This window comes from Nansenia antarctica (genome assembly GCF_963989245.1).
Source record: "Nansenia antarctica genome assembly, chromosome: 9".
In the NCBI taxonomy this organism is placed as follows: Eukaryota; Metazoa; Chordata; class Actinopteri; order Argentiniformes; family Microstomatidae; genus Nansenia; species Nansenia antarctica.
The window spans coordinates 6053911-6071421 of NC_137679.1; the positions used below are offsets into that span (position 1 = coordinate 6053911).

A 17511-nucleotide genomic window follows, 5' to 3' on the forward strand; every position below is an offset into this window, starting at 1 on the left:
GCCCGACCAATTTATTCAACTCTCCCACACTTACAGGTTGTGATTTTGTAGGCCTACTGAAGTCCAGCTTTTGTTGCTTGAGCGGTGTGGGACCTCCCGCAGAAGTCGAGGCCGCGGTCTCTGGGACTTTCTCCGCGAGCTTGACTGTGCTGTGCTGAGATTCCAAATGTTTCTTTAAATTTGATGTTGTGGTTTTACCACAGGACAATATTTTCTTTCCAGCACAGAGTGTACAACGAACATTTATGTTCTTGTCATCCTTTGCTGACACAAACTCAAAATAATCCCTATATTTCCAGCTATTTAACGCATATCTCTGTTCTCGCTCCATTGTGTAGGCTATACGCTTCTGTTTACACTGTGCAATCAGCGTGGTGATACACGTGAGCGATTCTGCTGCACCTCGTGTTGAAAACGTGATCACTGACGTCACTCCCCAAGACGCGAGAAAAGCAATAAATGTTTGTTTACTATCGAACATTACAAAGAAATACTGCATTTAGCCTAAGTTATGAGGTAGTAACGCAATAGTAACGCACAGTCACTTGAATAAGTAACTTTAATCCGATTACTGATTTGGAAATAGTATCGCGATAGAATACTCGTTACTGGGAAAAGTAATCAGATTAGAGTAACACGTTACTTAGTATCGCGTTACCGGCATCACTGGATATTAGATTAGATTCAACTTTATTGTCATTGCTGAGTAGAAGTACCAACAACAAACAAAATGCAGTTTAGATTTTTTTCAAGATTGTCTCAGGTGGGGGAAGGGAGTATCAGGAACAACGGTATTTTAAGATTGGCTCAGGTGGGGGAATGGCTTTCACTCGTATCACAGTGTTCTTGTAAACATGGTCATTATTACAAGTAACACGAAGGTATGTATGTAGGCTGCACATATAATATTTTGAGCTCAGGTCACATATTTTCAAGCAAGATGAATTAAAGGAATGAAATATTCAATTTAAAGGAAAGGAAAGTTCTTTGGAGTCACATTCGAGACATTCACCTAATTATATTTTTTTCTTCCATAGACCAACATGACATTTCCAGATGGACAATATCCTGAGCTTAAGAGATTGGACTCGGACACATTCCAGTGTCCATGTTGTCACAAGGCAGGGAAGTCCCCTGCTCTTCTATCTCATATGCAGGTCCACCATAATTCTGCTGTGAAATATGGAGGTAAGTCCACCTATATATTATCATGTCATCATTTGAATTTTGAATGGTGTTAACGTGTTATTTCTGTGCCCCAGGACATCCTTGGTGTAAATTAGTTTTAGATCAGACATTGTGGGCTCATTTGATGTTTGTGTGAGCTTTCACATTCCACATTAGATTTATATTACGATTCTGACCTGTTAACAACGCTGAATTAATAACCTAATGTGGGTTTAATAGCACAATGTATCACACATTCACTCTGCAAAAGTTCAAGTTATAGGCATGGACCCTCTGTTCTCGAATTTTTATTTAATAAATGTTTTGGCATTTAGCAGACGCCTGTTTCCAAAGCGACTTACAATCAATACATTTGACTAAGCAAGTGAGAAGGAGTAAGGAAGCAGGAAGAGTAATCTAGGCCTACCTCAGGCCATGGGTCTATTATTGATAGTGACATGATTATGTATTGTTCTCACAAACACCTTTTTTCAAATGATGTATTTACAAAAATACAACTTATTGGTATGTTTCTAGTAGGCCTATCTTTTAAATCACTTTCTTTATTTCTTTTAGGATATGCTGTTTATAAATGCCACTGTGGCTGTGTGGCCAGCAGCCATTATCACTGTGGCTTTTGCCCCCGAGTCATTGTGCGTAAGGAGTGGTTCCTTAATCACTTCAAAAACTGCTGCACTCAACTCCCAACTGCTGTGGGGACGACGGCTCCAGCAATTACGTCTCAGACAATTGTTCCGTCAATTACAGTGACAGTTCCAGCAACAGACTGTCATATTTCCACAGCCCCCCAGATATCGAAGTCAAAGCGCCAATTATCAACATGTTGTTTTTGTAACTTAGTACTCAACAAGAAGAACCTCAACAAGCACATCCAAAGGCGCCACTCATCAAATCCATCAGACATTACAGCAAATCACCATCTACAATCATTCTGCATAGATAACAAAAAGGCAATTTTTGCTGTTTCCAAGACCTTTCAGGATCCTGTGCACTGGATTCATGTCCAAAAATGTACCTGGGGTAATAACCAGGTAACCTGTCAATTAGAGACATGCAGGAGGGCATATGACTGTGCACGTCGAAGTAGCCTATTGGGTTTTGACTGCAACCATGTTCGGTCCTTGGTGTACTGTCCTGTGAACACCAAGTCAGCCATTGATCTTGATGAAGGGATTCTCTCAGAAATGGTCTCGAACAAATGGTTGAGCGAGGACACAGAGAGTGTGTGTCTGAGAAGGAAGCTGGCTGCTGGTGAAGAAGCTGCACCACTCAGTGTTGAGGTGAACCCTGGCCAAGAACATGAACACATTTTCTTTTCAGTGTTGGAACCACACATCTCCACCTATTCAAGATTGGGGAGGGTCATGGTCCACTATGAACATTCCAGAAACACCTGGCATTGCCCATGTTCAAAACCCCGAACATCCTGCCCACACAAATCTATAGCCAAGTGGCACCTGCACCAAACAAGGCCTACCCTTTTCACCGAAATGTCTGACGAAGAAGACTCTTCTTACGAGACATTTATGGCTGTGGACACGCTGGAAGCACTTGAGGACACACAGGCAGAACCTGAGGACACACAGGCTGAAACTGTTCCCCTGTATCCCCCAGAAGAAAAGGAAAGGCTGTTGGATATGGTCGAGTACCTTATAGGACACAAAGCCCTGCCAACAGATCTTCCCAGAAAAATCTTACAATCAGAGGATATGCCAAGGCACTTGGTTCCACAGGAGAGCTATTGCCATAAGTGTCCCGGCGAAGTTGCTCTTTCTGAGCCAATTGTCGTGTCCAAAAAAGCGAAGATCGTCACAGTCACTGGAATTGTGGAGGGTAGGTTGCATTTCATGACAGACATCGTTTAGTTCCATGAATGACCAAATATGTGGTTTGTCCATCATATAGTAACCATCATCCTTTTTTACAGGTATAACAACATACGTTAAAAAATGTGCAGCATGTAGCACATTTTACCGCTACCAGGAGTGGGCAGAGGGGCTGCATAATTTTAATGATCGTGTCATTTTGACACATCATTTATGCCTTTTTCTGAGGAACTCTATACAGGTAATACACGTTTGATGTTTTGTATGTGTTAGCCTGTGCTTTCCATTTGATGTTGACCTGACAGTTTTCCCTCCACATCCATTTGTAGAACCATACAGCAGTGGGAAGAGCTGTGGAGATTTTACAAGCCACAAACAATCAAACTTATCCAGACCAGGACTCCATACTCCACGGCTACCTTCATTTTGAAGCCCTTTCCTCGCACACATATAATTTCTCATGTGTGAACTGTGGAGATCATCCTCCCGTTGTGGTGATGGATTTGCACAAGAAGGGAGTCTTCAGCATGCCAAGTGAGTGCTTATCTCTTATGAGGTCTGTTACAATGACCACTGTTATTTTTACTATGTTATTTAACTGTTTGTCTTTCAGTCAGTGATATCCCAGAGCCACCACCTATATTTGATGGCCGGGTCGACATTGAGGACTTCTGGCATTCCGTTAGCCAAGAGATCCTTTGTCGAGGCTTTGTGAAGAGTAAGTGAAGATTTTCAACTTGGAGGAGATTTAAAGGGAAGGATTTAAAGAGTGATCTGTGCCAAGTGTATCCAAATGAAGACAGGTGTCAATTTTTGTGTATGTTTTCTAGGTGCATGTACCCGTGTTATACAGTATATAGCCTTGTTGACCACCATTAGTGTTTTTGCTTGTGTTTGTCTGTTTGCTCTTGCCTAGGTAATGCTGCGAATCCATGTGTGGTATCCCCTTCCTACCATAATTGGGCACCTTGGATAGGTCCTCAGACCAGGGCCAACAACATTGTCTTCAACACAGAATACATGAAGGGTCAAGGCAGGAAACCTTCACAACCGATGGAGGAGGCAGAGATGGACATCACCAAGGAAAGATTGACCGATGAGATAATGAACTTGACGGTGAGATTAGCGTTAAAAGATTTTTCCTCAAACTAATTTATATTAGATGGCCATGCATAAGTGTAAGCAACACATTTAATATAATTTAACTGAAGTCTGTATGTAATAGCTTATCTGGTTGTTAATGTACTTGCCCATGAAAACACAGGTTCATGCAGTGAGAAACCTGGCGAAGCACTGTGGGCTTGACTCAACTGGGTCAAAAATGGACCTTATCATTCGCTTGGAGGAGGAGATGAAAAGCCGCAGTACATACGACAAGGTCTTCCAAAAGGTCTCGGGTGCATCTGGTAAGTTTAGCAAAACACAATTATCAGAATTTATGATATTTTTGCTTAGTGAAAATAAGTCCAAATTAAACACTTTATATCACCAATGTACTTATATTATCATGTACTTATATTTCAATTTCTTTTCCTGTTAAGGCGGCTGGGCAGTGGTAATGTGCCCATGTGGAATTGTGAATGGACTTAAGTTCAATGTAAGAGCTGAAAGTCCAAGAGATTATGCGGACATGCTGCTGTCTTTTAAACACTTTCCAAATGTGGCCATAAGTGACTTTGCCAGAGGTTTGGCTACTCACACCAACTTGAGAGAATCCGAAGAACTGCCCTTCAGACCAAATGAAGGCAGACTGACCGAAGCCACACCTGACAATCTGAAGTCCGCTGAGGAAGGTGGGCTGAAAATAAACCTGCCCTGGTTACATTTTAAAAAGGAGCCCGTGGACATAAATGCACACCCTACAACAGGATCTTCAGATCACTATGCACTCTATGACACTTTCCATGAGGCAAACACAAAAGACCCCAAAGATGGCCTAAGAAAGATGGGCCTTGTCCCGGAGCTCTGTGGCTGGGTGAACTCTCAAACAACCAAACAGTTTTTCTCAAAAATGAGAGAAAATAACTATTTCATGAACATGAGGTCTCCGGGAAGCCATCTCTTTCTCATGCGATGTATTACTCATCACCACAACAACATGGTTAATGAGGAGACCCTGACAGACCTTCGGCAAGTGTCAGAGGACCTCACTCTTGATTCAAGTGGAAAGGCAGTAATGGGTGCGTTTTAAATATGTGTGTTCATATTGTTATCTTTGAAATTGTTTTGTCTCCACTGCTAATGTTTTTTCAATTATTGATCATATATTTTTTTAGCATCTACACTGTGTCTAAGTGGCACTTGCTCCAGCACACCCCTCAGGTATTATGACAGCCTGTTATCTGTATAACTGGTTCAGATGCTAACTGGACAAATGTGTATGGATCAAGTCATGATGATGATCTACCTTTTACTACAGTGAACACTACACTGGACACTGAACATCTGTCATTACGTGAAGCGCATTGAGTCGCATCTTGTGAGATGCGCTATACAAATAAAACTTGAATTGATTTGATCCCTTGTACACTTTTTTGGGCATTTGTGTTGCAACACACCTGTACATTCTGCGCTCTACCTGTTGGGCCATAGGTGAAAGTGGGCCGGAACGGTCCGGTGCTGCGTTCCGTCAAGACTTTCTGTGCCAGAACGCCGTTGGGGGAAGAGATGCAGCTGCCTGTCAATCAAAATCCGATTGCTGCAGAGTGCAGAAGCAATCACGATCCATAATTTCCAAAGGAAATGTAATATTACGATGAAGGTTGGGGTAGTTCCTATAGTTCCTGTAAGAAACTCAAACCACTTTCACCCCTGGCTAAGCCTCAATGCAGTACTCCCAAAGTTAGATGACCGATACAGTGGGGTTATTTGTGTGTTTTAGCCTGCTATAAACAATTATGAAGATACCGATGTTTATTGTGGATGAAATGATAACAAACAAATGCTCCTCATTTCAGAAAAATGTTATTTAATAATGTAATAGACACCCCTCTCTAACAAAAACATGGAATGGTATGCCGTATTATCCGACATACATGGTAGTCGTGAGGTGATTTGTGTAAGTGACCACAGCATGAGCAAAGTTCAGGACATTGACCCCAATGTGACCGAGAGAGAGAGCGAGAGCCCCAGAGAGTGTCCAGCCCTACGATTGGCCCGAACTCAGCCTGGTCCCGCCCATTCTCCACACACTACCCTTCACTGACTGGGTAGTGTAAACGTTGTTGTTGTTTTAAAAGCCAGCCCATTGGATGTCCTTCTAGGGCCACCATAGCATCAGTAATGTTCTTTCTGGACCTAGTAACCAGGCTAAAAAGCAAAGCCAGCTCAACGACAGAGCTGAAAAACAGCGGGTGACATAAGACATAACACTAGATGTTGCTGCCATTATGTGTGTATGGATGATTATTCGTTTATTTTGTTGTAATACTTATTTGTGAACACTGGATGGCGCATGGGTGCAGGAAAGCATTTAAGGTGAGCTCACCAGCACAAGTGTAGGTGATTACAGACTGGGATGGGCACACAGGTTTTGACCGTGTCGCCATGCTCACAGCTTTTGTTTGTTGTAGTTTTTTGTGTTATTGTTAGAACAAATCATTTTTGCAACTATACCTACATAGGTCGTCTGTATCTGCATATATACAATATGCAATTGTGTAGTTTGACATTATATTTTAGCTTAAGTTTACCTCTGAATTTCAGTTAAGATACAGTACAGTATTTCTGAAGCATAATAAGTGCATATGTGTTATTGCTCATGTTTTTTTAATATATTTTTTATCGTTTTGTATTTAAGAATATTAAAGAGTTTTGTTTTTCAATGTGGTTCCATTTTACATTTAAATCACAATATCAAATCTCATATTGTTTGTGGTTCCTTGGTCCCTATTTACCATGTTTAAATGCTAAATGAAGTTGTGCGCTCTTATTTTTGAAGAAATCCTAATTAACAGCTGTTACTACCACTAGATCCCCAAATCCTCCAAGTTGGACCTCCTTACCTAAATAACAAGCAGATTACTCATTACTATAGATAATATGCGATTATATGAAACATGAGCATAACAATTCTTGCAACGTATCTGGTAGAAGGAGAAAACTTTTTTTACTTCCTTGTTCGTTCATTTTCTTTGCTTAATGCCTTGGTAGTAAAAGACTAGATTAGACGTACTAAGTCTAGAATAATTAACTCACATTTCGACAACCATGTAAAAAAAAAAAAAAATGCAGTCAGTCATGCAGTGTATAATGGGCGAGATACCTTCATACAGATTTGTCTCGGCAACGTACACTGACACTTCCGTGTTTGGTCACCTGACACCTTACAATGTGCGTGTACGCGCTACGGCACATGGTTACAGTATCACATGGTTACAGTATCACAGGAACATACTTCATATCTACATTTCAGAGCTCTGCAATGTAACATCAGGCCAGAGAGGTAACTATACCCGTTACAACTTAATCATACCTTTGAACAAGTTAAGTTTCATTGAAACGCACGTAACTGTAACTGTATGATTGCAGAATATAGTACCAGCTTGCAGACTAGGTTGCAAATTAAACAATAACCAAGTATTATGTTTATCATTTATTTATTTATGTATTTACTGAAGACCAAAAATAGATGACTATACAAAACAAAAATACTAAAAACACAGGACTTTACATCAGGTCTAGACTGTAGTCATGACAACATAAAACGCAGCTTGTGTTCGTGCTCATGTGGACAGTATTTGCATAGAGCCATGTATGTAAAAGTCTGTTTGTTGTGCCTTGGATACTGTTTGAATAACTTAACTGATTTAATCATTCAGCACACACACACACACACACACACACACACACACACACACACACACACACACACACACACACACACACACACACACACACACACACACACAATTATTTTAGTCATTAATGACCAATCTATTGTTGTTTGTAAAAGGATGACATTGCCACTAACATTGTCAATATTATTTTCAGTTGTTCAGTTTCAGGAAGAAAATTAAGTGAAGACTCCTCTTCAAACAGCCATGGATTTATTTGATGCCAAGAAGACGTACCTGGTGTCCTGCTCTGAGTCCCTTATATTGGGTCATGGGCAGGGTTTGGACCATGAGCAAAAAGAGACGGACCCTCAGCAACTTGTCATGGTTAAACTAAGCCACTTACTGCTGAAGAATCTGGAATACATGGGATGCTGCAGATCATTGAGGATTTGCATCTTGTCAGACAACTTTATAACCAGGATAGATGCTCTCGTTGAATGTGTGCATCTTACAAAGTTGGATCTGAAAGGAAATCAGGTCAGTAATAGAACTCAGTTCAAAACCCACCTCTTCAAGCTCGCTTTCACCAGTTAACCCTCTCCCCCTCCCCTTCCCATGGGTCCCCAGCACTACCTTAATTAGGCCCCTATACTTTCTTTGTTTCTTTTTATCATTACTACTCAATCTTTTCAGTTTGTAAAGCATCTTTGAGTGTCTAGAAAAGCGCTATATAAGTCTAATGTATTGTTATTATTATATAGCACCTTTCAAAAACCCAAGGACGCTGTACAAGGGGATGAAACGGACAGACAAAACAGAAAACAAACAAAGCAAAAACTAAAACAATGACTAGGGGCCAAATGCCTTGGAGAACAGATGGGTTTTGAGGGCTAGTTTGAAGGAGTCCAGGGTGGGGGCGTTGCGGATCACTGTGGGGAGGGAGTTCCAGAGAGTAGGTGCAGCCACGCTGAAGGCTCTGTCCCCAAAGGTCCGTAGGTTGGTGCGGGGGGTGGATAGCAGGCCCATGTCTGCGGACCGCAGGTTCCGGGAAGGGGTATGCTGGGGGAGGAGGTCAGTTAGGTACTGGGGGGCGCAGGCGTGAAGGGATTTGTAGGTGAGTAGGAGGATTTTGAATGTGATGCGGGACTTGACCGGGAGCCAGTGGAGGTGAATGAGGGTGGGGGTGATGTGCTGCCAGGGCTTGGTGTGGGTGAGGACCCTGGCAGCTGAGTTCTGCACGTACTGTCCAGGGCTTTGTTGGGAACCCCGAACAGGACTCCATTACAATAGTCCAGACGGGAGGTGACGAAGACGTGAATGAGGGTTTCGGCAACGGAGTCAGTGAGGGAGGGTCGTAGTCTGGCGATGTTTCTGAGGTGGAAAAAGGCGGATTTAGTGATGGATTTGATGTGGGAGTGGAAGGAGAGGGTGGAGTCCAGGATGACGCCCAGGTTTATTATTATTATTATTATTAACTGATGGAGTCAGTATGGCATTAATAATGGCAGCTCTGCATTAATAATTAATTGTGGGCATATTACATCTGTTTTTCAGTTAACACAGCTTCCAGATGCAGTGTTTTGGGATAGTCTTCGGCAACTTCAGCTCCTTCATCTCCATGACAACAATATGGGAACCAGGAAGAATATCCAGGGGTTGGCAGGCTGCCCAAACCTTGCTGCCTTAACCCTTTACGACACTCCCCTTAGTTTAAAGCGAAACTATAGGCACGACATTGTCAACACTATATGTTCACTGAAGGCTCTCGACAACTATGTGATATCTGATAACGAGATCATTGAAAACTGGAATGGCCCACTGATTTTCAAATCACTGAATCCCCACTTTTTCCTGAACCTCTATCCAAGCACTAAGACGGTTTGTATTTGTACTAGATATTATCCATGATGTCTGTTAATCCTATAATGTACATGATCATATTCAACTATTTATAATATAGAACTATTTATTGTGCCACTCAGGGGTCATATCAGACTGAAATGGGATCAGTACGGAAGATTATATCTGAGATCAACAGTATCCAGGCGATTTACTCCCCAGTTTTGATTATCCAACGATGGTTTCGGGGCCATCTGACCAGAAAAAGGCTCGGGTAAGTATTCAGCCTACTACTGCCTCAATAATAAGAATAAGAATGAGAATAACAACTTTTTATTTGTATAGCACTTGTCCTGCAAAGTTGCAGCTCAAACCCTCAACTGTTGTTTATTGATGCTATTGAAGAAGAAATGAATTCACAGGAAACCAAATGCTTATGGTCGATCCTCCTTCGCCACTGAACATTATTATTGACTGTTATTGCTGCTCTTTACTTGTGTGAACTTTGCCCTCTTGTCTCTGTGAAAGCTTAGCTGTTTTTGTCCTGTCAGACTTGTTAGAGCCGTGCCGAACAGGGGGAGGCTCAGACACCTGTCTCCCATCTCCTCTGTGGGGGCCGATGGTAAAAGCACAGCAAGGTCGGAGGAGACCCGAGGAGAGAGCAGGGTGAATCAAAGCATGGCTGATCAGCATTTGCAACTGCATTCATTGTTCTCTGAACACTCACATAGGGCCAGCACTTGAGTTGAGGGGGGATGGCATCCCCCCTGAAATAAAAATGGTCAAAATCATCCCCCTTCTAAAACTGCCACCCCCCATTTCCATCCCGTATGTCATTTTATCAATGAACGTGGTATTACTGCTATTTCAACATTTAGTTTTGCGCATATTGAGTAAAATACTGTGGGCGAGGGGGGGGCACGCACACATGCAATGACATTTTTACCAAGTCACTGACACTGAAGTCACTGATGCTGTGGGGATGCTAACATTGTCCCCATATGATGAACCACCATCCCCCCTGATTTTCTTTTACAACTTGAATACTGATTGTAGGTGCTATACAATAGCATGCTGATCATGATCTGAGGATGTTTTTCAGATGCTAGAAGAGCCGAATTTGAAAATCAAGAAATTGTATGTGAACCTGAAGCAATTAGTACAAACTGGCAGCTCAGAGGTAACAACTTATTTGTATTTCTTCCTGTGTCACTACAACACTAAAGCTCTCTTTATTTTGACATGCAACAAACAAAATGAGAATTGGATTGAAGTATTTTTTGCTGAAGTACTTTTCTTCTATACAGCTTTTACGAGAGGAGACAAGTCTTCCGGCATTGGAAGAAACAAAACGACACCAGTCCGAAAAAAGTCAGAAAAGAAAGTCTGAAAAAAGCAAGAAACAAAAAGACTCCCGTCCACTGTACAACACCCCACAGCTCAGCAGAAGAATTTGGCCGAGCAAGACAAAGCACATTGAAAGCGGTATATGACATAACAGGGAGAAACTAATTTAAAAAAAATGAACACTGATGGAACTAGAACGTAGTAATAGTATTCATTTCTGTTTATCTCCCTGATCAGAAGTCAAGACTCAGAATGAGCTCTACGAAAAGGAGCTCGGGAAAAAAACGAGTTTCCGGATACACGGTTTCAAAGTCCCGTTCCACCTGGCCGAGCCCGTCACTGACATGCTCGTCTCCCGTCACCAGGGAGGGCAGGACGTTCGCGAAGCCATTCGTCACTTCCACACGCAGAAGCCCGAGCCCCCCAAGCTCCCCCTACCGCGGCCCATCATGGTCACCGCAGAGAAGAGGCTAATGGCCCGCTGCCACGGCTCCGTCAGCCTGGCTCCCTTCCAGATGATCGAGAGGGCCTACCGAGCCCGCCAGCAGGCTGAGGCGTTGGCCAGGACCAAGGAGGTAATAGTGCAGTGTTCTATAACCCTGCAATATGTTTACATTAACTTGTGTTAGGTTTCATATATTGTATATAAGTTACTAGTTCATATGTTTATATGTTTATAAAAGTACACAGTTACATGCTAACTCCCCCCTGTTTATATACCCCCCTGTGAATAGCCATATGGTGTATAGAAGTATAGAAGTTACATAATAGATACATTCTCAGATTCCTACCGATCACTTATCGCCCTATTTATATCCCCCCCTATTTATGTATATGTATGTCACATTCTTGTTTTTTTTATTATCTTAGGACTGTGTTTGATTGTTGGCACCTAGGGCTAGCATGTAAATGTCGTCGTACCTGCTACAATGACAATAAAGACCATTCATTCAGGTCACCCAGTCTCAGGCCCAGAGGGAGGCCGGCCGGGGTCAGATCAACAGTCTCCTGGAGGCCGACAGGAAGGTGCGAGAGCAGGAGCTGCGAGAGCAGGAGCGGGCGCAGGTGAAAGGTGCCCTGGCGTTGCTGAAGGCCAGCAGGGACAGGGAGGTGCAGGCGGCCAGGCAGAGGCACGCAGGCTTCCTGGAGGAGAAGAGGAGGCAGGCGTCAGAGCGGGTCATGGTGACCATATTCAGCGGAGAGCACTCGTCACTGACTAAGGCCATTAACCGGCAGAAGACGCGGAAGATGGAGAGCGTTGCCCAGGGAGAGAGGAGTGACATGGTGGCGAGATCAAGGCTGAGTCACAGAAGAAATCCATACAGCAATGCAGGGAGAACAGGTACTGTAAAAGGCTCCTGAGGGTTCTACATAGCATTAAAAAAAAGTATTGTTCCACAGGGACAAGCTGATAAGTCATTATTAGTTCCAGGTTAAGAACGTTTTGGGAGAGGAAATTATGAAATGTTTCTCCTCTAAACTGACTTTAATCCACTTATTGTAATCTAGCATGTAAATGACCAAAAATAATGTTGTACACTGAAGAAACTATTGGACTGATTCCATTATTCTTGCAAAGTGTTTTACGAGGAGACCATGATCTCTCTCTGTGTGTTTGTACAGGAACCAGTCTAGGAAGGATGAGGCCATTGCTTCCTGTAAAAACAGTAACAGCTCATCCAATCCCAGGCCAGAGTGGCCAAACGTAGGGCCGGGTCTGCCAAGATGGAGGTCATGGAAGGAGTCACTGTGAATTAGACTGCATAACCACTGAACCCTCTTATCCACCTCAGCACTTATCCAGAGTTAAATGCCAGGAATCTTTACGCCAGCAAGCTGTGTATTTGTTTAACTTTTAATCTTTTGTTTAGTTGGGATGAACAAATACAAAAACATTCAGAGTACATAAGGTCCATTATATTTATTGTTTTAGGGAAATCATGGCATCTACTCCTGTGAAATACTTGCCCACATCGAGGTATTAAAAAAGCAAACAGTATCAAATCGAATCGCGAATCAAAGCTCATTTTTATGGTGAATGTTACAGAAAGGCAATGATGGATTAAGAGCTTGATTCAAGGAGGTAGAAAATAACCTATTATTAAACAAGCAGCACTAAAATACAGCTTGAACTAAAGACATTATAATATTATACACGTCAGTAACCTTAGACAAGGCATACCATTCTTACGCGAACACATAGGACTCTACTTGATACAGACAACGCAATTGGACAGTTCTCTAATGTTCATAGAGCTACTTACTGTTGAATGCCCAGATATAATCTGTATATCTGTGAATGTGTAGATGTAAACATTTAGTAGATGTAAACATACATGTAAAAATACTGACAATCCATTGTTTGTACAATGTAATTGTAAACTAACACTGTAGAGCTTCTTGAATCCCATATTGCCCCTTTGAGCAGCTTACAAACAAAAGGTGACCAGCTGATCTCAACCCAATCAAGCATGCATTTCACTTGCTGAAGACAAAACTAAAGGCAGAAAGACCCACGAACAAACAACAACTGAAGGCTGCTGCAGTAAAGGCCTGGCAAAGCATCACAAAGGAGGAAACCCAGCATTTGGTGATGTCCATGTGTTCCAGACTTCAGGCAGTCATTGTCTGCAAAGGATTCTCGACAAAGTATTAAAAATGAACATTTTATGTATGATTATGTTAATTTGTCCAATTACTTTTGAGCTCCTGAAAATAGGGGACTGTGTATAAAAATGGTTGCAATTCCTAAACGTTTCATACAATATGTTTGTTCAACCCCTTGAATTAAAGCTGAGAGTATGCACTTGAGAATACAGAGTAATATGAGTAATACATCTTGATTGTTTCGTTTCAAATCCTTTGTGGTGGCATACAGAGCCAAAGTTGTGGAAATTGTGTCACTGTCCAAATACTTAACTGTAACTATATATAAATAAATGAATGTCAATGACCCCAGGTGTGGGACTTTATTAGGTCAAACAGGTTTAAGGGGTCAGGCAAAGGTCAGGCGATCATCGTTGTAATCCATGGAGCAGGGCAGGAACCGTGGTGCAAGGTGCTGGGCTGGAAGTGTCCAAGGTGCTGAGTGCACACTGATGAGCTAAATAAAACATTATATTTCTGATGAGTCAACAGCACTAGGGCTCCTTCACAAAACCCTTACTGGAATCTTCATACACTCTGTGAATTAGTCTTTACTTTCTGATGAGTCAACAGCACTAACCCCATCCAGTGAGACATGTAGATTGCATATATTTAGAATATGTAAAATGCAAACACCAGAAATGCAAGAAAGTTTATGAGGTATACCAAATGGAATTAATAACAAGTGTTACAACCCTTCTGTCTAGAGTAAAATAAGGGCCTAACAGGTAGAGCGCAGAATGTACAGGTGTGTTGCAACACAAATGCCCAAAAAAGTGTACAAGGGATCAAATCAATTCAAGTTTTATTCGTATAGCGCACCTCACAAGATGCGACTCAATGCGCTTCACGTAATGACAGATGTTCAGTGTCCAGTGTAGTGTTCACTGTAGTAAAAGGTAGATCATCATCATGACTTGATCCATACACATGTGTCCAGTTAGCATCTGAACCAGTTATACAGATAACAGGCTGTCATAATACCTGAGGGGTGTGCTGGAGCAAGTGCCACTTGAACACAGTGTAGATGCAAAAAAAAAAAATATGATCAATAATTGAAAAAACATTAGCAGTGGAGACAAAACAATTTCAAAGATAACAATATTAACACACATATTTAAAACGCACCCATTACTGCCTTTCCACTTGAATCAATAGTGAGGTCCTCTGACACTTGCCGAAGGTCTGTCAGGGTCTTCTCATTAACCATGCTGTTGTGGTGATGAGTAATACATCGCATGAGAAAGAGATGGCTTCCCGGAGACCTCATGTTCATGAAATAGTTATTTTCTCTCATTTTTGAGAAAAACTGTTTGGTTGTTTGAGAGTTCACCCAGCCACAGAGCTCCGGGACAAGGCCCATCTTTCTTAGGCAATCTTTGGGGTCTTTTGTGTTTGCCTCATGGGAAATGTCACAGAGTGCATAGTGATCTGAAGATCCTGTTGTAGGGTGTGCATTTATGTCCACGGGCTCCTTTTTAAACTTTAACCAGGGCAGGTTTATTTTCAGCCCACCTTTCTCAGCGGACTTCAGATTGTCAGGTGTGGCTTCGGTCAGTCTGCCTTCATTTGGTCTGAAGGGCAGTTCTTCGGATTCTCTCAAGTTGGTGTGAGTAGCCAAACCTCTGGCAAAGTCACTTATGGCCACATTTGGAAAGTGTTTAAAAGACAGCAGCATGTCCGCATAATCTCTTGCACTTTCAGCTCTTACATTGAACTTAAGTCCATTCACAATTCCACATGGGCACATTATCACTGCCCAACCGCCTTAACAGGAAAAGAAATTGAAATATAAGTACATGATAATATAAGTACACTGGTGATATAAAGTGTTTAATTTGGACTTATTTTCACTAAGCAAAAATATCATAAATTCTGATAATTGTGTTTTGCTAAACTTACCAGATCTTTCCTTGGTGATGTCCATCTCTGCCTCCTCCATCGGTTGTGAAGGTTTCCTGCCTTGACCCTTCATGTATTCTGTGTTGAAGACAATGTTGTTGGCCCTGGTCTGAGGACCTATCCAAGGTGCCCAATTATGGTAGGAAGGGGATACCACACATGGATTCGCAGCATTACCTAGGCAAGAGCAAACAGACAAACACAAGCAAAAACACTAATGGTGGTCAACAAGGCTATATACTGTATAACACGGGTACATGCACCTAGAAAACATACACAAAAATTGACACCTGTCTTCAGTTGGATACACTTGGCACAGATCACTCTTTAAATCCTTCCCTTTAAATCTCCTCCAAGTTGAAAATCTTCACTTACTCTTCACAAAGCCTCGACAAAGGATCTCTTGGCTAACGGAATGCCAGAAGTCCTCAATGTCGACCCGGCCATCAAATATAGGTGGTGGCTCTGGGATATCACTGACTGAAAGACAAACAGTTAAATAACATAGTAAAAATAACAGTGGTCATTGTAACAGACCTCATAAGAGATAAGCACTCACTTGGCATGCTGAAGACTCCCTTCTTGTGCGAATCCATCACCACAACGGGAGGATGATCTCCACAGTTCACACATGAGAAATTATATGTGTGCGAGGAAAGGGCTTCAAAATGAAGGTAGCCGTGGAGTATGGAGTCCTGGTCTGGATAAGTTTGATTGTTTGTGGCTTGTAAAGCCTCCACAACTCTTCCCACTGCTGTATGGTTCTACAAATGGATGTGGAGGGAAAACTGTCAGGTTAACATCAAATGGAAAGCACAGGCTAACACATACAAAACATCAAATGTGTATTACCTGTATAGAGTTCCTCAGAAAAAGGCATAAATGATGTGTCAAAATGACACGATCATTAAAATTATGCAGCCCCTCTGCCCACTCCTGGTAGCGGTAAAATGTGTTACATGCTGCACATTTTTTAACGTATGTTGTTATACCTGTAAAAAAGGATGATGGTTACTATATGATGGACAAACCACATATTTGGTCATTCATGGAACTAAACGATGTCTGTCATGAAATGCAACCTACCCTCCACAATTCCAGTGACTGTGACGATCTTCGCTTTTTTGGACACGACAATTGGCTCAGAAAGAGCAACTTCGCCGGGACACTTATGGCAATAGCTCTCCTGTGGAACCAAGTGCCTTGGCATATCCTCTGATTGTAAGATTTTTCTGGGAAGATCTGTTGGCAGGGCTTTGTGTCCTATAAGGTACTCGACCATATCCAACAGCCTTTCCTTTTCTTCTGGGGGATACAGGGGAACAGTTTCAGCCTGTGTGTCCTCAGGTTCTGCCTGTGTGTCCTCAAGTGCTTCCAGCGTGTCCACAGCCATAAATGTCTCGGAAGAAGAGTCTTCTTCGTAAGACATTTCGGTGAAAAGGGTAGGCCTTGTTTGGTGCAGGTGCCACTTGGCTATAGATTTGTGTGGGCAGGATGTTCGGGGTTTTGAACATGGGCAATGCCAGGTGTTTCTGGAATGTTCATAGTGGACCATGACCCTCCCCAATCTTGAATAGGTGGAGATGTGTGGTTCCAACACTGAAAAGAAAATGTGTCCCTGTTCTTGGCCAGGGTTCACCTCAACACTGAGTGGTGCAGCTTCTTCACCAGCAGCCAGCTTCCTTCTCAGACACACACTCTCTGTGTCCTCGCTCAACCATTTGTTCGAGACCATTTCTGAGAGAATCCCTTCATCAAGATCAATGGCTGACTTGGTGTTCACAGGACAGTACACCAAGGACCGAACATGGTTGCAGTCAAAACCCAATAGGCTACTTCGACGTGCACAGTCATATGCCCTGCTGCATGTCTCTAATTGACAGGTTACCTGGTTATTACCCCAGGTACATTTTTGGACATGAATCCAGTGCACAGGACCCTGAAAGGTCTTGGAAACAGCAAAAATTGCCTTTTTGTTATCTATG

At 42.3% G+C, this 17511-nt stretch overlaps 1 protein-coding gene across 1 annotated transcript; it reads right to left on the reverse strand.

Moving 5' to 3' along the window:
- Positions 1 to 14710: 14710 nt before the first annotated feature.
- LOC308164853 (HMG domain-containing protein 3-like) lies at positions 14711 to 16913 on the reverse strand. Its single transcript, XM_080538905.1, has 6 exons — positions 16613 to 16913; positions 16379 to 16518; positions 16086 to 16290; positions 15902 to 16006; positions 15527 to 15703; positions 14711 to 15391 (listed from the first exon to the last, which is right to left on the reverse strand). The coding sequence occupies exons 1-6, from the start codon at positions 16806 to 16808 to the stop codon at positions 14742 to 14744; spliced, it is 1473 nt and encodes a 490-aa protein (XP_080395031.1). The 5' UTR covers positions 16809 to 16913; the 3' UTR covers positions 14711 to 14741.
- Positions 16914 to 17511: the final 598 nt, after the last annotated feature.

What these genes read in the sequence shown, in the direction of transcription:
- LOC308164853 (XM_080538905.1), bottom strand. Translation starts at nt 16,808, where the DNA reads ATGGTCGAGTACCTTATAGGACACAAAGCCCTGCCAACAGATCTTCCC. An exon ending in GGGAGTCTTCAGCATGCCAA is followed by an intron (nt 16,007 to 16,085) that starts GTGAGTGCTTAT and finishes TTTGTCTTTCAG; the next exon opens with TCAGTGATATCCCAGAGCCA. An exon ending in TTGTCGAGGCTTTGTGAAGA is followed by an intron (nt 15,704 to 15,901) that starts GTAAGTGAAGAT and finishes GCTCTTGCCTAG; the next exon opens with GTAATGCTGCGAATCCATGT.